Here is a 26132-nt window from a genome sequence, read left to right as displayed (position 1 = left end):
TTACTGGAGACAGCTATCATTCTGAATAACTTACTTACCGTCTACCATTTATTACCAAAATTACTATTTTGTGGTGTGGTGTGTGACCTCACGAGCCACTTGTTTCAGTCGTTTCTTTGTTGTTGTTGTTTTGTTTTTCAAGCATGAAATTCTTCCCTTTTAATTCAAATCATGTTAAAATCAGCATGTGGGAGACAGAACACTTAACACTTAACAGAAGGCCATTTCATATAGGAATAGGACAGTTTCAGATAGATTCTATGTATCAGTGTGTCCTCGTCTGTCTGTACATAAGAAGACTCATTTCAGTTTTGTGTGCCTGATGCGTCCAGTGGCAGTATTACAATTTGTCAATCTGATGAGCAGGAGCCGCGGGTTGTTGTGGTTTGTCCTCATACAAAACAAACTTCAGGAACACCAGTGGAGAAAGTTGCTGGTGAGTTTGTACTCCCCACAGCCATTTCAGTTACATCTGAAAAGGCTTTTGTTGTCACATGGGTGGCCTATTGTGTATGCAAAAAGCAAAAAGCCTTTTGTGTGGCTTTCAACAAACACTGAGGAGGATTCATAGACCACCCATGTAAACAGGCCTCAATGGGTCGCACAGCCGCCTCCTACGCAACATTTTATGTTAACTATTAACTTAAACAAAATGTTTCAGTCGTTTCATTAATGTGGCTCCATAAAGTGAAGCAGTTTTTGTCAGTAATTATGTACAGTATGTTACTTAAGACTTAAAAGCATATTAACGTAAAAACCCTAATCCATTTAACTCTTTCCAATTTAAATTTATTCTACAGTAAAACGACAGGCAATAAAACAGGTGATAAAAGCAACAAGGACATAAAAATGGAACAATTTCACATCTTGAGGAATCTTTACGGTCTGGAGAGGATCATGCATTTCCCCTCAAATATAAAATTCACTTAAATATTTATTTACGTTATCTGCCAAGCCTCGTTTTTGCATCTGATGTGTATGAATATTGGATAACTGGCATCATTCTCAAGATTTATTCTGTCACATGATTTTGTGGAAGAGGACAAAATCAAGACGATCCTTTGGTGCCTCATCAAAATTTGGTAATATTTGATTACACGTCCTGGGACTGTAGAATTACAAAACATTTACAGCACATGCCACATTCACTCATTCACACTCACTCACACAGTATAGTTCAGTTCAGTATCTTGCCCAAGGACACATCGGCATGTAGACTTGAGGTCGGGGATCAGACCTGGAGGATCCTGGGATTGATCAGTGAAAGACCCGCTCTGCCTCCTGAGCCGCAGCCACACCTGTGTCCTTTCTCTCCTAACTCTGTCATGTTCAGCTTAGTGTGATCTCTAAGAATGTCAGTTTAAAAAAAAAATGAAATCTGAGTAATTATCCCAATATAGAATATCAAACAGGATATAAATATACCTAAAGCTATCCACATGGTGACGAAGGGCCATTAGGTTTTTGAGAATGTTTTTACCCTTCACATGTTTGCATATTTATAAAGATATATTGGTGGTCTGATGAGGTCTGGCTTCATCGATCAGTCCCATGGCGAATGAAAAGAGGAATCAGGAGGCATTTGGTTTCACTTCAGGGCTGATGGTTATGGTGCACTGCTATGTCGTCTTTGTTTAGGATGCCATGGCAGAGGTATGGCCACTTTTGCAGGTATAATAGTTAGGAAAAGTCATGGGTAACATGTGCTTTCAAGATAACACAGGATGTGAATACACTCTCAATCTCACTTTCTGAAATAAAGCCTCACTTCCCAGTGCCAAAAACAGTTGTCACTTTACAACAAAGTTATCATGTTCTCTAAATTTCTGACTGAAGTAAAATGTTTTTTAAGTAACAAGCGCCTGAGCGTGGGTCATGATTATAACACCGTCCACTTCCAGAAAGCTTGTCAGATATTCCTGTACCTTAGCTTGCTAGAACTGTTTGTTTGTCCTGAAAGTCTCTATTTACCTGAACTCTGACTCACCAGCATTCCCTTGCTGCCCTCCAGTATTTTATTGATTAGTCAGCACACTGCTCCGAGGAGGAATAGAAAAGAAAAAAAAAGAAAATGTGAAAGCTACATTGAGAAAATATGTGCTTTCACTGAACAGCAAACCTGTGTGACCCACCCCCTCCCCTCTCTCCCCTTCTCCTCCATCAGATTTGATTCAGTGCACAAATGAGATGAATGTGAACATCCCTCAGCTGGCTGACACACTGTTTGAGAGGACCGCCAACACCAGCTGGGTGGTTGTCTTCAAGTCCCTCACCACCACGCACCATCTGATGGTCTACGGCAATGAGGTCAGGACTAAAGTAATAACTGCTCTCCACCTTTGCTGAACGGGGAGGAAACATGATACAGGATTTTTGTTAAATGACCGATCTGATAAAAAGTTTTAGCCCTGTACATTGACAACATGCAGTGTGTTGACATGTGGTATGAGATAGTTTGTAAGTGTACCATAATTTTTATTAGTGCACTAAATGGGACATGCCCATAAGTACAGCTGTTCATTGATCGGTGCTCGAAGGCCCCACTTCTAGTAAACACCACTTGTGCAAGCATACAGAGTTCCTCATTCATTGTTTTTCTTGCAGAGATTTATACAATATCTGGCTTCAAGGAACACACTATTCAACCTCAGCAATTTTTTGGACAAAAGTGGCTTACAAGGTATTAACACTACACGTTGTGCAGCAGTGAGCTTCATCTGTGTTGGGATGTTTATCGTGAGCCCCCTAACTTTCTTTTGTTTGTGTTGTAGGTTATGATATGTCAACATTCATAAGAAGGTATAGCCGCTACCTGAATGAGAAGGCTGTGTCCTACAGACAAGTCGCTTTTGACTTCACTAAAGTGAAAAGAGGGTAAGGAGATTTCATTTTTCACTTCTTGTCTTTCACTATAATTGACTGGGATGTTGGTGTTGATTTCTACCTGAAACACAAATCTCGATGTTCTTGTTACAGAAACTTGTAAAGGTATCCTCTAGCCCTGTGACACGCAGGGCTGAGTGACACCGAAAAAAAACATTTCACTCGTTCTGTTTCCTGCACAATACATTCATTTTTGTATAAGTTGCATAAGCTCATCAGATATATGTATATACATATGTATTAGGGGAAGAAGTTTTGCTTCCCTTCATCGTGTAAAATCCTCACAAAAAGCTATTGTTAGCAAAACGTTTTTTTTTTTCTGCCTCCACGCTGGCGATAGCTGGGACCAGTGGCATTATGTTATTGTATTATGTGTTTGTGTGTATACACTATATGTTGTGAATGTGGTTTAAGGTTACTGTGACCAGATACAACGCATTTTTGGCCATAACTGAAGAATTCATACGCTAATTCTGACAAACTTTCAGTTATATGGCTCATAGGATAAAATGATGATGTGATGACATTTTATATCCAAGAGGTCAAAGGTCAACTTATGTGTGTGTGTGCAAAGTCTGGACTGGTACTACACATAAAGGACAGATGTATTCACTGATGCTTACGTTTTTTTTTTGTTGATTCAGCAACTTCATAAGGATCAGCCATGTCGATTTTCTGTACCATATCCTAAAATAATGAACAGTCAAAACTAGAAAGCCTGTTTCCACTGGTGTCAGCAGGCTTAAAGATATCAGTAATAGATACATTTTTAAAGCATTTTCTTTCCCTTTCTTTGCTCAGATCTGATGGAGTGATGAGAACCATGAACACAGAGAAACTCCTCAAGACCATCCCCATCATCCAAAATCAGATGGATGTGTTACTCGATTTCAATGTGAGTGCTCAGCATCGGCAACACTGGTTTGCATCTAAATCAGCCGCTGACACTTCATATATTATGTGTAATTTGCATTTTATCAAAATGGTTGTCTCTAAACTTAGAACTTATTAATCTCAACACTTCCACCTTTCTTCCAGGTCAATGCCAATGAACTGACCAATGGTGTGATCAATGCAGCCTTCATGCTTCTGTTCAAAGATGCGATCCGACTGTTTGCTGCTTACAATGAGGGCATAATCAACCTCCTGGGTAAAAGCAAGCTTTTGTGTTGGCATTATCTCGTAAATATGCTATTTGGACTGTAGGCTTTTCCTTACTGTCCCTGTGCATTATGATTGAAGGGGTCAGATAATGAGGGACGGTGGCCACAGGGTGAAAGACAAAATGAAATATTACAGACGTCCTTGCAATTATTAAACCTTTGCATTCGTCTTTGAAAGCAAGGATGTGTTCAGGGGATGTTTGTTAGCATTTCAGCACAGTTCATCTCGGAAAAATGGACGACTGGAAAACTGATGGCTCCCTGGAACTGCAGACCTCTAACAAGCATATTTCAAAGAACGTTTATAGGGGCTGTTGCAAACTATTTCCCTGCAGACCTCGTGAATTCTTTTCTGACCAAAGCCTGAAATGAATATGCAACAAGCTTTCTTCTTCCATTTTAGCAAGATGAGCATGCACTGTTCAGCTTCTAACAGGCAAGGCTGCTCACTTTGGTGTCATCTTAGTATAGACAAAAAACAATTGTCAGTATGCCTTGTTTTAATAATCATTCAATAGAATACAGAATAACATCATGTACATAATAATATCTGAATGTAAACATTTGCTTTGCAAACATACTTTATCTGCCTTATCTGTCTTACAACACCACGTAGCTTGCTATGTAACTTACTAAAATAATGGTGTGATTGCTGGCATAGTGCCTTCACAGTTGATGGAAAATTTTTGTTGTGTTTCCTATCTTAGTTGGCTGATGGCGTGGCCAACCAAGATGGGAAACACATAAAAGTATAGACTTAAAAACTTTAAAGTAGCAGACCAAACAGAAATAACTGTGATTGAAATGATGGTAGTGGTTGTGATAATCTTTTTGTTGTGCTTATTTTCTTGTTCTGTTAACAGAGAAATACTTCGACATGAAAAAAGTCCAGTGCAAAGAAGGACTTGATATCTACAAGAAATTCCTGACACGAATGACAAGAATCTCAGAGTTCCTCAAAGTTGCAGAGGTAAGTCCGGACCCATATCGGTCGTTACAGCAGGGCCTGAGATCATTAAATAGGGTGGTTGTTTTTTACACTGAAATTCTGATGGTCCTTGCTTTTTTCCTGCAGCAAGTGGGAATTGATCGAGGGGACATCCCAGATCTGTCCCAGGTAAGCCCAGATGCAAATTCTAAAGAAAACCATTTGGCATCTTTGCAGTTACTTTACCCTTCATCTCTTTGCTGGCTTTGCTTAAGTAAAAGGAGGAGAATGGCCAAATTTGGGGGAATTAATAGTGGATATAATATTATTTCTATAGTGTGTGTACAGTGGCAAGCAAATGTTGGTCAAACTTTTCCTTTACTGTGAGTCGTCGTCCTTGTCACCATTTTAAGCACGATAAGATACAATTTTAGAGGGAAGAAAGGGAAAGCAGCAGCAGCTTGCAAAAGTTTGGGCACCCCAAGAGATTTGAGCACTCAATAACTTTTACCAAGGTCTCTGACCTTAATTAGCTTGACAGTGCTATGGCTTGTTCACAGTCATCCTGATGTAAGGCCAGGCGATGCAAATTTCAAAACTTTACTGTGACTCCTCAAACCTTGTCCCAACAACCACCAGTGGAGTGAGTGGAATTTTATTTGAAGAACAGAAAAGAATACTTCTGTTGAATTTTTAAAATTTCCTGTGCTTTGGACTCCATAAACAAAACCTCCTTTGTGTTTGGGTACCAGTATGAATAGGTTAACACATCACAACTTAACAGCAAAACTCTCTGTATGCAAGTGTCAGATTTGGGTGGACTTACCCTTTAAATGTATGAGGAATCCAGGAACCTTTTTTCTGTCACATAACAAAAATGTGTGTGATGTTCATAAGTTTGTTATCATAACTGATGACTTAATGATTTTTTTGCCAGGTACTCAGATTTTTAAATCACTTTCAAGCTTATTCTTACTAAGCAGTTACCTACAGTGGTGGTGAAATATGTGATATTTAATTTATTTACGTATATCTTTTGTCTATCTAATAGCACAGGAACACTACTAGGCCCACTATAAGATGCTAGTGTGTATCGCAGAAAGCTGTGACAGAAACTGCAGCAGCACAACTTAGAATTATTGGACAAACTTTTGGTAACTTGGTAAGATGTAAACTGCCGTGCTTTTTAAGAATAAACTGTCGGCAGCATTTGATTTAGAGTGTGAAGTATACTGACACAGTGTAATTGCAGGTCATTTTTTGTGTTATAATGGCTTTAGTGACCTCCATGATATGAATTTCCAAAATTTGGCTATTATTGTCTTTTCACAGGCTGCTAACCTCCTGCAGCTTCAGGCCTACCGTTTTAACACCGAGTGCTGTGCTAGGCAGGCAATGCATGTGCCCACTATAGCACTTCCAAACACCTTCCACTCACACTCACTCCTGACCTTGCACGTCATACAGCAAATAAAGGTGTGAATCAAGGGTCTTAGCATGGGATATGGCAGGTCCATCTTCCACAGACCAGTGACCTGCTGAAGTGGTGCATTATACATAAAATGCATTTATTTTGAGGCTCTTTTGTTTATTATGTAATTAGTCGATCTTTGTAACTGTAGCAAATAAACCAGAATAAGACAGCTTTCTCCCAGAGGTTTTCTAAATATCTTGACTGTTGCCACCTTTATTTTCTGTATTTTTCCCTTCCTTCTATCGCTCCATTCTCAGTTTACAGTTTGTGTAAGTATCTGAACCTTTTCTCTCTCTGTCTCTGTATTTGAGAGTAGCTCTGTTTGTGGACTCTTGGCAGTAACTTGGCATGCCTCAGTGTTTTTGTTTTTTTTTTCTTCAGAGGACATCTTGTATGAGGTTTTTTTTTTTTCCCCCCGTCTTTGAAACTTAATGTGTGTCAATGACATTCACGCTAGGCCCCCAGCAGCCTGCTGGATGCCCTGGAGCAGCACTTGGCCTCTTTAGAGGGAAAGAAAGTCAAAGACTCAACAGCAGCCAGCAGGTAGGTGTGCTTCATATGTGCTCACTTGATCTGGCTCCCTGCCACCCAGACTTGGAGCAGAGGCTCATGTTTGCTTAAGCAGCTGGATAGATTTGGGCAGATTTTCTTTTTCAGCATGGAAGATGGTTGAAAAATGAACTTTTTCCAACTATTAAACTATTCATTTATGTGTCACAATTCAGAACACAGAAACAAATTAAGCTAGAAAACGGTAAAGCAAAATTAAGCTTAAGAGGTAAAGCAATAAGTGTGCATGTGAGCAAATCTCACTGACATTTCTTCAAGTTGAGTTTTTCAATAGCCCTGAAATGTTCTTTCCCTGTTAGTCACTGTTTTCTGCGTCTGTCCCTTGATTCAGGGCCAGCACCCTCTCCAATGCCGTCTCCTCCCTGGCCAACACCGGCATATCTTTCACCAAAGTGGACGAGAGGGAAAAACAGGCAGCCCTGGAAGAAGAGCAGGCTCGCCTAAAAGCACTTAAAGTACATTTTCTTCACTCACCTGCATCGCTTTTAGCTTAGTCTGGCCAGTCATGTCATTAGGACTCCCTTCTACAGAGTGTGTCAAATGCATAGCCATAACAGTTGTTCCAGATTTTGAGTAGTTGGACATTCCTGTGGTTTAGTGGTCTGAGATGTACTCAATGTGATTCTAACATCCCCGTTTTCAACTCATCCTGGAGCAAAATACTACAAACATGTCGAGGAAATGATTTTGGATATTATCACACAGAGTAGTTGAATACAAGTTAGCCTCTGTGTTGCTAACATGAGGCTCCTAATTATTGTAGGAGCAGCGTCTGAAAGAGCTCCAGAAGAATCCTGGTACAGCGACCACAGACTCCTCCCCTGTCTCCACAGCAGGCGGGACCATCAACTCAGCCCCTGCTATTGACCTCTTCTCCACCCCCAGCTCCACCAACAGGTGAGGTCACAGGACTTACCCTCTGGCACTCATCTTAAAGTGACAACCATTCAGTTTCATGGCTTCTCCAAATGCTGCTGCTTATACATTCAGAGGTAGATGAACTTATATATTTAATATTTATTCAACATCTTAAATGAAAGTTTGGAAATCTGAACATTGACTGAACTAACTTAAATCCATTTCGTGTTTTGTGCTAACTGATGTGTTGAAGTTTTTTGTGCTTTTAGACCTAAAAGGTTGGTAGACTGATATTGATTAATGGAGTTACTGAACTCCACGTAGATAGTTGTTACAAAACATGTCAGAATGGTTCCACAGGTTCTTAGTTCCCTACGATTCTGTGAAACTTTGATCCCTGTATAGAGACGCTGCAGCAGCAGAACTGATAACATTAGATGCTGCACAAGAAAATGCAATACAAACTAAAATACTGCAAATGGGGCCAACGTAACACATTACCACATCACTGTCAACAATTTTAACACCAGAATTTGTGCACAGAAATAATAAATAATTTTTAGATTCACTTGCGTTGCTGAGGACAAATCTGAAGTGTTTTTTTTTTCTTCTAACAGCAACCTTGAAACTGAGGAGAGAACCTAATGTTTTGTCAATGATTGACTGATTTATCCTCAATACCCTTGTTTTCCTGCTTGTTCCCTCCAGCAACTCCAAGGCAGCCAACGACCTGCTGGACCTGCAGCCGGCTTTCCAGCAGCCGCTGTCTGTCTCCACCAGCAGCACATGGGGAGGTGAGAGCGCCGCTCTTCTTGGCAGCTCTTCAGTCCACACTGCTACCACATTTACAAAAACACACATATACATCCCTCTAACATTCCCCTCAGGACACACATTCAGTCTAACTCCTTAGAATTTGTTTGCTTGTGTAAAAAGGAAGGATTGAGGTTTACAGTATTGTTATTCAAATTCAATTCAATACACAGTTTATGAATTCAGAAGAACAGAATTAAAGACAAGCTGAGAATACAAAACAGAAGTTTAATTAATGGCAACTATTAAAATCCCAGCACTGGAGCTTATATTAATTGATGTTTTTTTCCTGCCGTGTTGGCCATACACTGTATTTTGACCTGTAGCTGGTGTTTTCTGTTAAATATCAACTCGCCCTCCTGGCCCTGCAAACATTGTGTACTGTCATGTACTGAATTCACAGTATATTCTCAGGTCTATGTGAATGGGTGTTGATTAGCATGTTTGAACCATTCAATTTGCTGACATCAGCATAAGATAAAACAGCGATTTGCATGTCAGATGTTTATTTGAATATTAAATATAAAAAAGTCACACATTAACTTTAAGGACATTTCATAGTCCTGTGAAGCAGGAGGCGTGTTACTGTACCTAAAGGGCATGATGGAACTTGTTACCGATACATGATTTGGATGTGAAACTGGTTTGTATACAACATGGACAGGGACAATTTTTTCTTGTTTAAAAAAAAAAAGTTAGGAGCATGATATTGATTTGCAGAGTGCCAGGTTGCCTATGCAACCTTATCTCATATCTCTTTATAATGTTATGTGCTCTTCACTACAGTTTCATATCATAAGGTATGTAAATAATGTGGTTGGCACTGAAGACAGCAGTATTTGCATGTAATTTAAGATAGTAGTGAGCAGACATTAAGTATACTTATAATTTATGCCACATATACTCTTTCATTTCCAGTAACTTTTGTCAGTTATTGGATTTGGGAAAGCTTATCCAAGATATGAGTTAAGGTACATTGGATTTTTTTAGTAATTCAGGCCTGACAAACGTTAATATTTTGAATGTGGTCCAAGGTAATAAGTTTAAGAGTGTGTTATTAGTGGCCTTGAAAGCACTGTATAATGACCGTATCTGGAAGTGTTACCATATATATTTGCTTTGTTCTCCTTTGCAATTAATGTATTTTGTTGCAAACACGTAAGGCAAGATTCTCCAAACTGGCACATATTTTGAACACAAACATCATACACAGCGGTGTTATTGTTGGCACAGATGTCCTAGGATATCAGCCTCTGTGCTGTACTCTGACCGTCTGATAATGAAAACCATTATCCTGCAGACTACTTGAAGCTACTTGTGATAAAGTTGCTCGTCAGGCTTGAAATTTGGGCCAATAAGAACGGTGCAATAGAGTGCTTGATAGCAGCCTGTAGCTACATCTCGAACACTGTTTTAATCCTTCTCACCTGCATCACTCACATCACCTCTGTATGTCATCCTGCATGCCCTTATTTAACTTCTCTTTTTAACTTTCCTCACCCCCCTCTCCACCATAATCTCTCTATTCCTTCTTTTTTTTCTCGTCATCCTTCACTCCCCCTCTGCCCACTCAGATCCTTTCACCTCTGCTGCAGAAGCTGTGGAGGATTCCCTTCCAATCTCAAACCCTTTCCTCACACTTCCTGTTGTCGATGCTGTCCACCTGTCCACGTCGTCCTCGGACGCTGGCAACCTGTCCTCTAGGACACCCAGCCATGAAGTGTTCGGTGGGAGTGATTTGCTGCGTCTTCTCTTTTCTTTTACAATCATTGCATGTCCACACATCATGTTAGCGTAATGTGTCACACTGAAGTCTTTTAACATCGCCCTGGCTGTGTAATTTAGATTGGGTATGGAGTGAATACAGAACAGAGTATTTCAGAGCAGTAGGGAAAGAAATGGAGGAAATGCCTGAAGTGGTTCAGGGTCACTGGTCAGAACATACTGTTTCTTGATAGTTTGCACACATCCATCAAACATCTGGCTTGCTGCCCTCTTCCAAATATTTGCTTCCTTCCACAATCAGGCTAAGTTCCTAATGTTTATTTTCTCAGCTCTTAACATTCTCTGATTTAGGCTGTTTAATCTTTTATTTGCTTTTTGTTTTTCTGTTTGTATTTCAAAGGCCAGAACTCTTTGATGCATGGATGTCCTCCTTTATCAGCAGCATTCTTGTTTCTCTCTAGATCATTACAATCCCTTTTTTGACTCGAGCTCCTCCCTGGCGTCTGATCTCAATACTGCTGCACAGATAGAGACATTTATCACAGGTATTACGGTGGACAACTGTCTGGCTGCTCGATTGCTGACATGAGAGTAGTGAGATGTTGTGTAACATTTGTGAATAGTCATGAGTAGATTATTCTCAGTGTTACACAGAGTGCTCCCGCCGAACGTGTCGCCTTCCCTGCTTCCTACGAGCCAATGTGTGTGAGCCTGCGTTGTGATTGGCCACTAGTGGAGCGCTTCCCTGAATTTTGCCCTGTATTTAGTCTAGCCATGTGATGAGTGCCGGCTTCCTCTGCTTTTGTCCCGCAAATCCTGATCTTTGTTTTTCTCTGTTAAAAAGCCATTCCCACAGTTGCTGGGCTTCCTTGCTGCTCTTTCACTGCTCTGTTTTTTCTGGTCTCCTATCGTCATAATCTTCTCCCCTCTCCCCCCCTCTTCTTTCTCTGTCTTGTTCTTGCCTGTCTGCTGTTGTTGCTGTGTGTAAGACTCCTTCTGTGGGCCAAGCCCTTACACCACCACTCCTCTCTTCCAATCTGAGCCCCCTGCCATAGCTGGTCTATTCAGAGGTAGGTAAACTGAGGTTGATCATAGCGTTACAAGTCCTACTCAGACATCCAACCCAATACACCTGATGTACCTTTTTTGTGTTTTTCTTCATCTTCTTTTCTGTGGAAGTGCCCACATTGACGTTTTTACAGGATAGTAACAGCTGAATGTGACTGAAAAATGTGCCTTTGATTTAAAACGCTGATGATAAATGGTTTGTGTGAGCTCTTTAGGGCAGCAGGTAACGATTATTTTCATTATTGGATAATATGTCATTATTATATATTTTCTCAATTAGTCATTTAGAACATATACAACAACAAAACAGTGAAAAATGCCCATCACAATTTAAAAAAAGTAAACCAGCAAGTCCTCACAACCGGAACGTTGGAGCCAGAGAGTGTTTAAGGTTTAAGGTAGAATGGCTTAGTCTAGTATATATAGCGTTGTCAGATACATCTAGACTAAAGATTTCGTGACAGGTTTTAAAAGAAAGAACGTCCAAATATTTGGTGTTTTTCTTTGTCCTGCTTTAGCCTGCTTGTGGTTGTGTTGGTAGGAACAGAGCTATTGTGCCATCAATACCTGGATCCTCATAGTTAGTCTTTTCTTTGCTTCACCAGGGTTTGCAGCCTCCCCAACACCCCAGCAGCCCCAGAACTCTCGAGGCCTTAACGTTGACTTTGACTCAGTATTTGGCAACAACACCAACGCCAACAACCTGGATTCAACAGGTGAGTGTTGCACTCCTACACACATTGACATTCTCTGAGCTTACTGACAATCAAAACGCTGGACTTTGATTTGTTTGTCGGTGTGTGTGGTTTATGTGGACGGTAAATGTTGTCATGCATCATCAGGCTATGAAAATGGGTTTCCTTAATAAAAGGTTTATCTTTCAAGGAAGCCACCAGTTTGTTGGTGCCAGGGCACAAACTTCACATGACAAACAAATGAGGAAATGTTAACAACCATCACTAAAGTGGCACAACCTGAAATGCATGGTTATGTTTTATAATCAGCCCACTTTTTCAACTAACTATCACATCAGAAAGGTTGTGTGGTGGAAGGAAGCCACACTTGATGAATCTAACTGTTTGCTTCAGACGCTTTCATGCCTCTGCACCAGCAACAGCCGCAGCCTGCAAACAGATTGTGAACATATTTGACATGTGGTCAGATACTGTGGTGACCGTGAGGTGTTCATTCTAGTTTGACCTGTTATTAAAATAAGTAGAATTTTAGGTTTTAGAGATACTGTGTTTACTGCCTATTGATATAGTATTTTAAAATCTAAATGTCACTTTAAATAGCTGTAGCTGTAATTACTAACAATCGAGCCCATTACTGGAAACGTTAGTTGTCTGTAATGGCCTCTATATTTAACATTATGTAATCTTAATTTTGATGAACACTGTCACCAACGGTACCACTGGAGTGTGATTAAGGTTAAAGACTATTTCCCCCTTTGCCTCATTAGTGTATGATAATTCTACCAATTTATAATTGTCCATTTAGCAAGAATAAATTGATGTTTGTAAAAGCTACCTTTAGCACCTTGAATCTCTCACACCCTCACCGGGTTCTTTGCTGTTCACAATCTCACAACATTTTTTTTTTTCTTCCTCTCTTCCTTTGTCCTGGGGTTGAACACACTCCCTGGGGTCTTGGCTTTTTGCATGGCATATGCATGACTGGGTGAGTTGACTCCACACACACTCCTCTCACTCTGTCGTTGCTTGATGAGTTTCTATGAGCCCTGCTTGCTGCCTCATCCACACTCAATGTGTTCTCTCTGTCCACGTGTGTGCACGTCATGTACTGTCGCGTGTTTGTCTTTGTTTGTTGCCGTGTTACCGTCTGTTGCATTGTGTCTTCACTTGTTCCGGGCCCCCCCAACCTCTCAACCTCCCCTCCCCTCCCCTCCCCTCCTTCCTCTCCCTTTGTCCTGCCCCCTTTTGATTAAGATGTTTTAGGTGGCATCCTCAAACCCACAGTGGCGTCCTCACCCAATCAGGTCATGGCCTCAAATGGCCAACAGCTCAACAAACTGGTCTCCAACGACCTGGACTCCTCACTGGCCAATCTCGTCGGAAGTAAGTTCCCTTTTTTTTCTTCTTTTTTTAAAATTTTTTTGCCTCAAATGTGACAGTAGCACAAACACCTTGAGGGGATTTCTTCAAATTCGCCATGAATGTTCACTTACTCATACAGTTTAAAGGATAGCTCCTGTAGTCGAAACAATATTGTCAAATCTCTGTGTGGACACATTTCTACAGTTGCATGATGTATGCTGTCATACTGCCCAACCCTAGGTCACTGTAACTTCCCAAAACACAATTATGGCCATAACTCAAGATTTCATGCCGGAATTATTGCAGAATTTCTCAGAAATGTCTCATAAAATGATGAAGTGATGACAATTTATATTTAAAAGGTCAAAGGTTAGCGTCACTGTGACATCATAATGTTCTGCAAAAACATTTCTGGTTGTTATTTAACACTATAACTCAGAACAGAAGACAGATTGGCTCCATATTTCACATTTGGTCAGATACTGAATTGGTGACACTAATCTTATGTGTCCACCTTGAAACTGTGCCGACAAATAGTCTCTAAGTGAAGACTTGTTTCTCACTGGAAACAATTCACTGGAATCATACATGTCAGTATAACTATAACTTTCATTTAACAAAAAAATACTCCTTCCAAGTCTTCAATACATATATAATATGCATTATATTATTGTTGTTACAACGACCCCTGCTGCAAGCAGATGATTACTTCAGGTAAAATGTATACCAAACATTAATTAAAGGGCAATAGTATATATTACAAATGGACAACTATCATTAGTTTAAATATCAAATGTGTAAAATTAGCATGAAACATAAAGAGTAAATAGAAAATGTAAAGATGTATAAAATGTAATCTAAATTGTGTGTGTAGTTCTTGTGGCTTTTCATTCATTAGTTTGCTTCTGTCTGTTTTTAGATCTGGGAATTGGCAACGGCACAGCAAAGAAGTAAGTGCACTCAAGTAATATTTACAACCCCGATTCCGGATAGAAGTTGGGACGCTTTGTAAATCATAAATGAAAATAGAGTGTAGTCATTTGCAAACAAACTGTGTTTACTGACAACAGTTTTTCAATTCAATTCAGCTTTATTTCAGACTCATTGGCCCATGACAGCATGTGAAGAAATAAATGAATAAATAAATTTAAGGGTTCCAGAGCCCATGTTGTGGTATTCTTTATGCACAAAGTGTTGAAACTTGCCCAATTCTTTTAACAGGAAAGTCTGTGAGTCCAACACGCTTAAATGTCTCCCATCATAATGTCCGGTGAAATTAATTCCAGAGTAAGATGTGAACATATTCCCGGCTCTACATGCTGTTGTCTTCTCTGATGTACGCCCTCTCTCTCCCTCCTTTCCGAATTAACGATGAACCAAGAAGGTTTTGCTGAGTTATATTTTGTTGCCGTCACGTTTGAATGAAGTGTGTTTTACAATGATAAAATGTCTGTCTCCATGAATAGAGTCTGGTGGCTTTGGTGAGAGTGATGTAACAGCTGTTTCTGGTTAAGGATCTTAATCTTTAACAAAAAGGCACTGTGTAGGGATCCTTTCCATAGTCAGACACTTAGCAAAAACACTTGTGGACATACATTGATGGCATTTAACTGCCCGGAGGGTTTACATTGTGTTCTGCTTTGTGGCTGCCAGCTGCAAAGCTTTCGTTAAGTACTGAAAAACTTCTAAAAAAATGTTGTCTTCATCAGTCACTTGAACACAAAAACATGGGAAAATAGGGTCCATAATCAGATAATAAACGACCAGAATTTGTCCCGTTTGTCCAGGACCTGCAGCAACTGGAAACTTTGCACACAATGTCACTTTCATTGGTTGAAAATAAAATGTAGGTGAAGCTGAAAGAGGACATAATTCATCAACAAGAATTAGGACATTATTTTATTTGTTTATTGGGTTATGTGTAGCTATGTAGATCTTTTAAATGACATTTTATTATATTTTGTTATTTCCCTCTTATTGACATAATGCAGAAAAATAGATAATACAATGGTTCAAACCTGTGTGGGGGTCTGTGTTTGTTTGTTTTTTTTTTAGAAGGAGTAATTAATTTGTGGTGGGTGAGGTAAACAATTAGATATATTGTCTTTGTACTGTTTTCAATTGAGGTCATGTCAAAAAGGATCAGCAAATTATCACCTGCTGTTATTTATGTTTTACACAGCGTCCCTACTTTTTGAAATAGGGCAAGTAAACTCTCGTCCCAACTACTGAATACTAAACATGACTAACAGTTTTATTCCTCTCTGTAGTGATCTTCACTGGAGTCAGCCAGGTGAAAAGAAGCTGACAGGTGGAACCAACTGGCAACCTAAAATGGCTCCTTCTACCACCTGGAACCCAGCAACCATGGTAAGGCCATTCACTGTGCCTGCCAGTAAACACCCAACGAGCTGATCACTCGGGCATTAGTGGATTTTTAGTCACCTTTCATAGCAATGGCCCGCCTCCACAGTCCTGGCCTAGGAATATGGGGGTACCATTTAGGGCAGGACTCATTGCTAGTTAAAGGCTAAAGTGAGGCGATAATTTTTTAGCTTTATTTTGAAAATATTCACCGAGCTGGATTTTCCTGATAATTCTCTGCGTGATTGACAAAGGCCGCATCCCAGATTTTCTTTCATCTGTTGTTGGGAACCTCCAATAAATCAGCAGCAGATGAGCGCACTGTTCTTGAAGGCAAATACACAGGGATTTAATAGGCCTGTAATTTGGAGCGCCCCATAATTTGAACTTCAAAGAAGCTGTGAGACTTTGCTGCTCGGCTCAATGCAGAGTTTGGCAGGTGAGTGCAGTTCAGTTTTGCAACAGACAACAGTGGATTAAGTGTTGCTAGTATAGATTTACTTTCACATTTACATATAATGACTTCAAACATCAATGTCATTAAATGAATACAGGAGTCCCACTCAGGATGCAGGACTTCAGGATTCAGTGCAATTCAATCTGAGCTTTGTTTACTTAATGAGAAGATTAAATCCAGTGATGTAGCTTTTGGTAGTGCGACCCTGCTGCTTAGTGGTAAACAATAGCTTACTGCTGATTTTTAAAGTCCCAGATGAAACTGCTTTTCTAGAGTATCTCACTTCCAAATCAAAACACATTTCCAATATAGGGAGGGATTTGATTTGAATTAGGATAGCTGTTGCAAGGACACATCATCAGTAGGGTAAAACCAGCTTCTCACGACAGTCTAAACCCAGCGCACGTTCCCTATTAGTGGGTGAACAATCCAACGTTTGGTGAATTCTGTGGGGGTGACATGTCAACAAACATGGAGAATTACAGTCATTCAGAGTTGGATGCCAGCCTCCATTCATTTATCCTTTTAGTTTTTGTTGTTTTTTGTCATATACTGTCAGATAGGTGCATAATCTGGGAATTACTGGGAAATGTAGTTAAAGTAGTAGCATACTGCGAGGCTGTGAGTAGATCATCTGTAGTGTACACAGACAGATGCATAACAAGGCAACAAAACACGCATGTTAGGATTTCTGAATCACTTCAGAACACACTTTTTGCTGCACTCATCTAAACACTCGTCCTGCTTCATTAGTTGTGGTGTTTGCTGTGTTGCAAGCAAGCTGTTTGTAAGCCAACTGATGATAGAGCTTAAACCCTAAATTCAGTTTGTGCCTGATGTCCTTATGTTTGTTTGCTCCAAACGATTCTCCTAATATCTGTGTTGGTCACTGTGTGTACAATGTGGAATAGTTCTCTGGAGACAAACATGCAGAACACATCATTTTCCACAGTACATCAGTCCGCCTCTGCTGGGTCTGTATAGTTTATTCTTGTGGTCTCCGACCATCACTGGCATTAACTGGTTAATATTAATGTCTTCACATTAGCTGCACTGCTGTGTCCAGAGACCATGCACACTGAGGACGGCATTAACACTTTATTACAGCTTTCAACCAGTATCAGGTTACTGTTATTTTAAATGTATTCCCTGCTTTCTGTCTGCCAGGCCAAGCTTTTCCCTGTCAGTTCTCTTTTTGCCGACTTGCCAGTGTCAGGTGTTGAGTGACTGTGGAACTCGGGCCTTCCTGGATGTCCTTCAGTCTCTCCTGAACTGTGTATTTGCTCTGCTGTCTCGACTCCTAAGTGTCTTTCACTCTCTTTAACTGGTGTCATAATAGCCACAACCTCTTGTGTCCGCCTGTGATGTCCTATTGAACGGTTGTTGAAATGGCAGTTCAGGTGTGTCTGGAGCTTTGGCTCATTTCCATCTTTCCATTACTGTTTCACATGACTGCAGATTGATTACAGACTGTGTGCTTTTACCGCACTGGAATGCTTGCCGTCCTCCCGTGGGTCTTAGTTGTTTTTCAATCAATATCTTGAATTATTGGACAGTTTCTTGCCCATCCAGGTGTGGTTGTAGCCTCTTGTAAATTGTAAATGGAGAGGAATGAAAAAGACTTCTTCCACTGTGTTTGGATAATGTAATCCACCATTAGCCAATGGCTACCTCATGTGTAGCCACAGTTTGTCCTGTCACATTTTCATATGATCATGAAGTTTCTGTTTTGCCATTAGGGTTGTAGTGTTGTAATGTCATAGAAGAAGTCAGATGCAGAATGAGAAGATCACTGACTGTAGGAAGTAGTTTGGATTAGTCCGTTAGAATGAAGAAATCTCTGAAATGAGAAGACTGATCTGAAGTTCACTGTGAAGCTGTTTCTCATGTTATTCTCTCTACCCTCTGTCTCACCTGTTTTTTGGACTTTAGTGTAGTCGTGTTAAGTGTCCAATCTGTAGTCTCACTTTGGTAAAATGCTGGAAAGTGTAGCGAGACTGATCCTCCAGTAGTCCACGTTTTGATTGTGGTCTCAGTGCTTGTGATCATGCTGACAGCACACAGGTTATTGATGATGTGGTGAAATGTCAGATGATGATCCAAAGCTAATGAGTGTTCTCTGATGAGGCCATAAAGAAGGAGTGGGTCAGCTGAAGGATGCTGATGCACACAACCTCCATCAGCCCTTAAAGGATAATCCCTAACAGCATGCAAATAACCCAGCCTTATCATGTCAGTATTGACTATCTGACGAACACTGTGAGATGTCCTTGAAACAAACCAAACACTGTGAGCGAGGAGGAATTCTGATGGAGAACTCACAGTGCAATGAAACAAGCACAGTCTGTGATGAAAGCACCAATTCTGGCACCAGTGTCACGTCTGACTCACTTGTGCCTCCCTCGCCAACGACTGAATAGTTAATGAAACGTATCCTTCCCGAGAGGGCTGGGCGTTAGACAAATCTGGGTTTGTTATCACTGCAGGGGTTGTTGGAGAAGCCCAGAGAAAGGCTCTCTACTTATTTCTCTCTAATCTCTTTCCACGAGGAGCTCTGCACCTGCCTTCTAACCAACGTCTACCCCCAGGACTCAGCACGCTCTTCTTTTACTGTGTCATTTCCTTGTTTCAATGCAAGCTTTTGGTAACATTTCACACATGTTCAGCCGAACTTTCAGTGTCTGGTGGCATAAATGAGGTTAGCTGAGCATGAAACGTGTCTGGAACCTTTTAGAATGATAGTGGTTGTAAGGTGGCTCAGCTTCAGTCCAATAAACGTCCTCCTTCATGCTCCCGTTCAAGCGCCATTCATGATTTACAATGAAAACTATGCAGGCATATGATGAATTGAGTTTTTAATGAAGGAGTGAAAAGCATCAGCGAGCTTAGCAAGTCCGAACAAGGTGAGCTTTGTCATGTCTCTGCTCTGTTAACAGAAACAATTCTTCCTGCCGAGCACCTTTCCGACTATTAACAGAGGTTGAATATGAAAGTAATTCAAATCGTGTCATATTGCAGAATAGATTGCTCAAGCTTCATTTTAGTTACTGTAATTAAATGTACGCTGAAGTGACTAAATGTGAGCTGTGTCCTCATTCTGTTGAGGGAATCATCTTGTTTTTTGTGTCACCTCAGGCTCCATCTGTCATGGCCTTCCCTGCAACCACACCGACGGGCATGATGGCATATGCAATGGTAAGTCAGCTGGGACAGGATTCCACTTCCTGTCACACACACAGACTCTGCAAGCCAGGACATTTTCTTATGTATTCATTAGTCTGCAGCATAATGTGCAGTAACTTCTTTTTTTCTGAAAGCAGAGCAGAACAGATGGTATCCAACGTGCATGTTATTTATTTTATCATTGAAGATGAGTGTTAATACTTTCACGTGTTATCCTAGAGGGAATAAATCCTGAACTGAAAGAGGAGTCTATTCCCTGAATCACAGTAAATGTGTCACTTCCAGCTTATATTTGGGTGATAAGTGATGATGCTCAATCGTGTTGCCTTCACTGAAAGCGGCTAGTTTCCCCTCACTGCCACAGAGGCTTTCAGAGCAGGTGGAAATGGCAGCAACTCCCAGAACCTCATTTTGGGAGGTTTTTAGAGGGTTTTTTTTTTTGTTTAGGCAGCTTAATTCATCCACACTGTGTTTCCTTTTCTCTTCCATCAGCCTCCTCACATGGGCTCCATGATGGTGACACAGCCAACTATGATGTACACCCAGCCTGTGATGAGGCCAGCCAACCCCTTTGGCGCCAATCCAGGTGCACAGGTAATGGATGTGTACATCCCACTCCTTCCACGTCCGAGCATTTTCAGTGGTGGAACAGAGAAACTGGGCTTGTTACTATGTTTGACTGTGATATTTGTCGCATCTTCTGCAGTTATGCTGCCTTCCCTGCAACACACAGCTCCGCTCAGTGCAGCAGCTCCGGTCTCTGTGTCCGTCTGAGGCACAGAAGCCTTCAGTGTTGATACGCTATTACTCATCATGTGTAACCAATCAGTGCTGTGGGAGTGCCGTGCTATGCTGAGCGAGACTACAGACAGAAAGAAGCAGCTACATAAGAGCCACAGCAGCTAATTTTGTTTCATTTTAAAAAGAATTATTAAAAAATCTGTTGATCCGAAAAAGGATCTAATCCATGACTCAAAACCACGATACAATCCGAACCATGATCTGTTGCACCTCTAGTTTCACTCAGTGATAGCTCTGGCTGGTGGCACAGGTAGAGAGTTTACTTGTGTGTTTGTCAAAGCTTTCAAATCTGACTGTGGACAGTTGGCAGGTAAACAACATCCTCTGTATACAGCTCTCACTGTCTTCTCAAGCACACTGTACACTGTGTGTCCATGCTAATACTAAACCATTCCAAAAATATGCTTCCATCCACCTGTTTTTATGTATATTTTCAATTTGTGCAGACAAACAAATGGTGGTAAGGCTGAAATTCAAAAAAAGGTTTTAATACGGTTGGTGGAGGTGGAAAAGTCGATGCAACGATAAAAATAAAAAACAACTGCGATGGAAACAGGCTTTCTGAATGAATCAAAGAGACGAAAACATCAGATCTTTGTGGAGGATGAGGAGACTGTAATCTTCCTCACAAGCACAGCTCATCTTCTTTGTGTGCTTAATTGCAAATCCGGGTGCAGAGTGTGTAATTCTACCTTGTTTGAGCAGAACAGGACATTAAATGGGTGATTTTGGTGCCAGTCACAGCACTTTGCTGGGAGATGGGAGCTGGTTGCTTTACGCACTCTGCACGCAGCTCGTCTCTGAAGAGGGACTGGATGAGATGAGTTTGAGAATTAAACTTGTAGCTTCACGCAGGCATGTGCTTTCACACGTCTATGACCATATGCAAGTTAAGCAGTTGTGACATGCCTTGTCAATAGCAATGCATAGCAACAGGACGAAATCAGAACGTCTGATTCATTGGCTGCAACAGTCAAATGGCTGCTATAGATGTGATTCATCAGATGAGACAAGTTTTAACCCTTCAAGACTCACAGAATAAATAGCACAGCAGATCTGAGCAATGAACGGAAATGACCAGTAACACCGCTCTTTTGTGAATCGGTGCTCTTGTTTTGCAGTGCAGGCGTCACACACCATCACATCTCCTCTGTGGTCCAAGTAAAAAGTTGACATTGTTGTTGTTTTTTCTTACCAGATGCAGTTCATGTAACCTGAGAGGAGGCGAGTCTTTCCAGTTTGAAGACGACAAAGTCAACTGTCCAAGCAAACCTGCCGTTTGCCTCTAATGAACTCACCTCTCTCTGAGAATGAAAGGCCCAAATAAGACTTGTTGAATAAAATCACAGTGACTGGGAGCCGCTCTGGCCATCTCAGAGAGGCATCACAGTGGACGTTGTGCCCGTCTAGTCATGTCTAAGTCATTGAAGGAGAAGAAGACTGTGTTCTGCCATTCAAAACCACGTGGACAGAGATCAGCCTGGACTAAGAGAAACACAGCACTCAAAGGGAGAGCTTCTGGCATCACTGTTCATGTACCTGGGTTGTTGTCCCGCTGTTTGAGTTGTCTTTTTTGCTCCTCTTTCTCCAGGTGAGGCTGCGAGAGTCACTTCTTTTGATTATCAATCATGATTACCTTCTGGAAGCATCCCCAGACTAGGATAATAATTGCAAACTCCTCTTCATACCACACATCTTTGTTTTCTTTCTTTTGTATGTATTGTTTGCAGTAGACATTCCTTGTGTATTGTTTGTATTTATTTATGATTACCTACAGAGAGGATGACATTAAAAAAAAAAAAGTAAGTGTAACTAGTCACTGACCTCCTCCTTGTGGAAGGTCTTCAGGTTTATACATAGGTAAGATTGATTGTAGAATTGGATTTTGAGTGATTGAGATGATTTTTTTAAAAAATAGTTAATATAAAGAGATGACACGTTTTTGCTGTTGGGGCACTAAATATCCTCAGTACTCGGATGATGCCTTGTACAGTTGTCTGTGACTCGAGGGGTCACACTGCGACAATGTGTATGAACGTAATAATCCATTAACGCCGTCAAATTGGTGGGGTTGATTTTTCTGAATTTGGCTTGGGAACATTTTTCACATCAGCAAAAGCACTACATTTTGTGATTGAGGCAGCCTTGTATTGGAAAGGAATCTGCATTTATGCTTATGACGCTTTTGGCATGCCATTTATTCTTACATTTAACAAAGCTGCTGGCTGCCCTTTTCCAACCTGAATGTGCAGGGTCCCTTTCATGCTCAGATCATGTTTCCATAGGTGAGCACAGGGGCGTTTGGACAATGTGGGGGCACGGGGAGGCACCGGGTGTAGGTTCAGGTCAGACTAGTAACAGATGGGTGGGGGTGGGGGTGGGGACGGGGTGGGAGTAGTCTAGTTGTGCAGAAGAATAGAGCACTGTTGATCGGTGCTTTGTGTACATAGCACTCATCCTGCCAATCACAGGAGCGGGCGGGGGCAGGTATGAAAGATGGTCTGAACATAAAAGCGGCCCTTAATTCATTAACTGAGCATTTTTTCTGCATTGTCCCTGCAGATGATATTTTTGTTTGTTTGATTTTTCCAATAAAGTGCAAGCTTCCACACTTCTTTGACTCCACATTTATTTACCAACAGAAAAAAAATGTAATAAGTGTATCAATAAAGTGAGTTGAAGTGGAACAAACCAATTTATTGATGTTGGCAACAGGGGTCGACTGGTGGTGAGTAAAGGCGGGGTGGTTGATGGAAACAGTTGAATCTCTGGAGGAGAGGTTGTAGTGATAAGAAGCAATGTTTTTTTTAACGGTTATTTTCAGCTCTGTCTACATATGAGCAGCAGCAAGCAGTTGCTTGTGATGAGCAGAGGGCAGCTTGCCACCAGTGTATGAATGTGTGTGTGAATGAGTGAATACTGACTATAGTACAGTACATTTGCCATTTATTTGGCTTTGTGTATTTTATCTGTAAAATAATGTGACTTTCCAAGGTGTCCCTTAAAGGGCTATTCCAATTATACAGTTTTGGGGAAGTTGTGAGAGACAGATTTTCAAAGGAAAGGTTAAAATCAAAGTAGCAGGAGCAGCAAAAACACTGAATCCTACATTTCCTATAATCCAACCAACAACATATTTTTGTTAGTTTCCCCACATGGTAAACACCCACTCATCTTTCATCTTAACGCCCCCACTTAATACCAGGCTTTTTGTCATAATGTTGTTGTGTCCCAGCCCAAACTTAGAAAGTCCTGACGACATTACTATGAGGACTCCAGGGTTTTTTTTTCAGAGTCGAGAAAAGCCACAGAAGACTTTATACGACTGTTTTCATAGTCATTTAATTAGTGGAGTAATATAAACTGACCTTTATCTGTAACGTCTGTGGAGGTTACTCTTCACAGCATCACTCAGGAAGCACTGGAGTTGAATTAGTGTAAAGTGAGCACTGAGAGATCCAAGTGGTGAGGCGTCCTCAGCCGGGGTGCCAGAGTCCCACCCTTCATCATTATGGAGGCGTCTGCTGCTGAACCCACAGGTGCAGCAGCTCATCATGTGCCACACACACACACACACACACACACACACAGAGACCTTGATAGAAAAGCTACATCCTGCTTGGCAAAGCCTCTCTGCCCCGATGAGAAGATTCTTTGTTGTGTTCCCACTTCCCCTTATTTTGGATGCAGCAGTAGAAAGATGCAAGTGTGTGTTTGTGTGAGACACTGACTTTCATGATAGAATTAATTGGCCCATTAATAAAAGGCTCACTGTTGAACTGAGGCCTTTCTTTTCACAGCCATGAAGAAAACCTCTTTCCTTCTGCTTCTGCTAAACAGCACCCAAAGGTCCTGAGGTGCAGGGATGAAGCCTCAGTGTGGTCCAGCCCCTTCCGGATGCTCTGCAGCATCCCCCTCATCCGTCCTGTTCCTGTGAACCAAGCTGGAAATTACACAGAAAATCATCCCTAATGACATAGGTGGTAGAAGGTTGGCTTTGGAGTCCAAGATTAAAACACAATCTGTCTGTGCCTGAAGGAAAGTACATCATCACAGTGCCGCCTTACAGTAGACCAACTGTTGTGGCTTTCATCAAGGGGCAGTCAGACGCTGGATGAACCAATGCAGAGACGCCCTGGTGGCAACAATCAATCAAACCAAGATGTGACTAAGTGCCTCCTCTGTCACGGTGGGTCGACACCAAACGAGCTGGTAAACTGGGAACCTGAAAAAGTTCGATAGTTGCAAAATGATATTGAGAAATAATGTTGCTTCCTTAAAAAGAGTTAGCATGGCAGGAAGCACACAAATGTGTCTTTGAAAATCTGTCAATGCACCTTCCTGCAGGCTCAGAGTTCAAATCCACCAAATCCAAATATATGACCAGTCCGCCAGCTTCTTCCAGGTGGAAAAGCTGCACTGAGTCTTGATATGATGTTTGATTTATATCATTCATTATTTCATTGTATTAGATTGATTGATTGGCTATGTTAAATTCTGAAAAAAGGCATGTCATATGAATAACAGTCAATCCACCAATCAGTCAGTGTGCGCAGATTAAATGGTCACACAGTGGTTTAGTAAAGAATGGAGCTCTTCTGCCCCCTTGTGGTCTACAGGTGCAGCTGTTTGGTGGCTTTAAGGTGTGTGCTCCTGATTCTATGCTATGTGTTCTTATTGCTTGTGTTGTTGCTCTGTGCTGTTTATTCATTAACTGTTCGATTCAATTGATTGCGTTGGCCAATAGAAACAAGTTATGAAAACAGCACTCACATATCACCTCTTCAGCTGACATTATGAACTTGTTATTTACTCACGCAGCAGCTGGAGAATCAAAGTCCAATATTCAATCTTAAGCTGCTAAATGCTGCACTGTGTTTACCAGCTTGTCTCTGTGTTGGTCCGCTGTTTGTTGCTGAGCGGGTAGTGTGCAGTGATTTTAGTGCTTTTTCACTGAAAACAACGCTTTGAGAGCAGTGAGAGTGAACCACAACGTCAAAGTTGCAGCCAGACAGCTAAACAATGAGCTGACACTCGTTATAAAGCTCAGTCAAGCTGAGGGGAGCTGCAGGTTTAGCTGATAATTCTCTGTTGATTCGTCACTACGAGCAACATTTTTCACTTTGTCACATTATTTTCACATTGTCATTTGATTCATAGTTAATACAAAAATATGCTTTAAAGATAAGACAAGATAAGATAAGACAAGATAAGATAAGATAAGATAAGATAAGATAAGATAAGATAAGGTAAGATAAGATAAGATAAGATAAGAAGACTTTATTAATCCCCATCTGGGGAAATTCAGGTATTACAGGCAGCAGGTATTAGGACAATAGAAAAAAACTGCAACTGAAATAGAGAAAATACAAAATAAAAAATAAAAGCTGAAAAAATATGTAAAAAATATAGATTGCCACTAAAAACTATAAGAAAAATTGCTGTAAAATATACTGCCAAAAATTCTATAGAATTACACAGTTTATACACAAATTGCGCACAGTGGGTACAAATAAAGTCACTACATCATTTATGATATTGCACACAGTATGACAGGTAGAGTACAATGAGGGTGGAAAAACAATAATATTGCAGGTAATTTGTGTTTGATAAATCACACATCGGTGCAAACAACAGTCTGAGTATGGACCCAGTGCGACATTAAGCTACGCTGGAGTTGAACACTCGGACAGCTGTTGGTATGAAGGACCTGCGGTAGCCTTCCTTCTTACAGGATGGATGCAACAGTCTGTAACTAAAGGAGCTGCTAAGGGCCCCCACCGTGTCA

General features: G+C 40.9%; 1 protein-coding gene across 7 annotated transcripts in view; it reads left to right on the top strand.

Annotated features, from left to right (window-relative positions):
* picalma (phosphatidylinositol binding clathrin assembly protein a) overlaps positions 1 to 22955 on the top strand; it is a 31860-nt gene extending 8905 nt beyond the window's left edge. For 2 of the 7 annotated variants that reach the window (XM_041953091.1, XM_041953090.1), the window contains exons 3-23: positions 2165 to 2307; positions 2605 to 2680; positions 2772 to 2874; positions 3685 to 3778; positions 3922 to 4033; positions 4910 to 5016; positions 5122 to 5163; positions 6906 to 6991; positions 7350 to 7473; positions 7782 to 7915; positions 8585 to 8670; positions 10264 to 10416; positions 10876 to 10959; positions 11404 to 11484; positions 12088 to 12198; positions 13432 to 13560; positions 14459 to 14489; positions 15810 to 15909; positions 19496 to 19555; positions 20036 to 20137; positions 21543 to 22955. In XM_041953091.1, coding sequence (XP_041809025.1) covers positions 2165 to 2307; positions 2605 to 2680; positions 2772 to 2874; positions 3685 to 3778; positions 3922 to 4033; positions 4910 to 5016; positions 5122 to 5163; positions 6906 to 6991; positions 7350 to 7473; positions 7782 to 7915; positions 8585 to 8670; positions 10264 to 10416; positions 10876 to 10959; positions 11404 to 11484; positions 12088 to 12198; positions 13432 to 13560; positions 14459 to 14489; positions 15810 to 15909; positions 19496 to 19555; positions 20036 to 20137; positions 21543 to 21557 — 1973 coding nt within the window. In that variant the 3' untranslated portion in view covers positions 21558 to 22955. The remainder of the gene's footprint in view (positions 1 to 2164; positions 2308 to 2604; positions 2681 to 2771; positions 2875 to 3684; positions 3779 to 3921; positions 4034 to 4909; positions 5017 to 5121; positions 5164 to 6905; positions 6992 to 7349; positions 7474 to 7781; positions 7916 to 8584; positions 8671 to 10263; positions 10417 to 10875; positions 10960 to 11403; positions 11485 to 12087; positions 12199 to 13431; positions 13561 to 14458; positions 14490 to 15809; positions 15910 to 19495; positions 19556 to 20035; positions 20138 to 21542) is intronic. The other 5 variants (XM_041953093.1, XM_041953092.1, XM_041953096.1 and 2 more) reach the window with 5 other exon arrangements.
* The last annotated feature ends 3177 nt before the right edge of the window (positions 22956 to 26132 follow it).

The sequence above is a fragment of the Chelmon rostratus genome, chromosome 14 (genome assembly GCF_017976325.1).
Source record: "Chelmon rostratus isolate fCheRos1 chromosome 14, fCheRos1.pri, whole genome shotgun sequence".
In the NCBI taxonomy this organism is placed as follows: Eukaryota; Metazoa; Chordata; class Actinopteri; order Chaetodontiformes; family Chaetodontidae; genus Chelmon; species Chelmon rostratus.
This window is presented reverse-complemented; position numbering and strand designations above follow the sequence as displayed.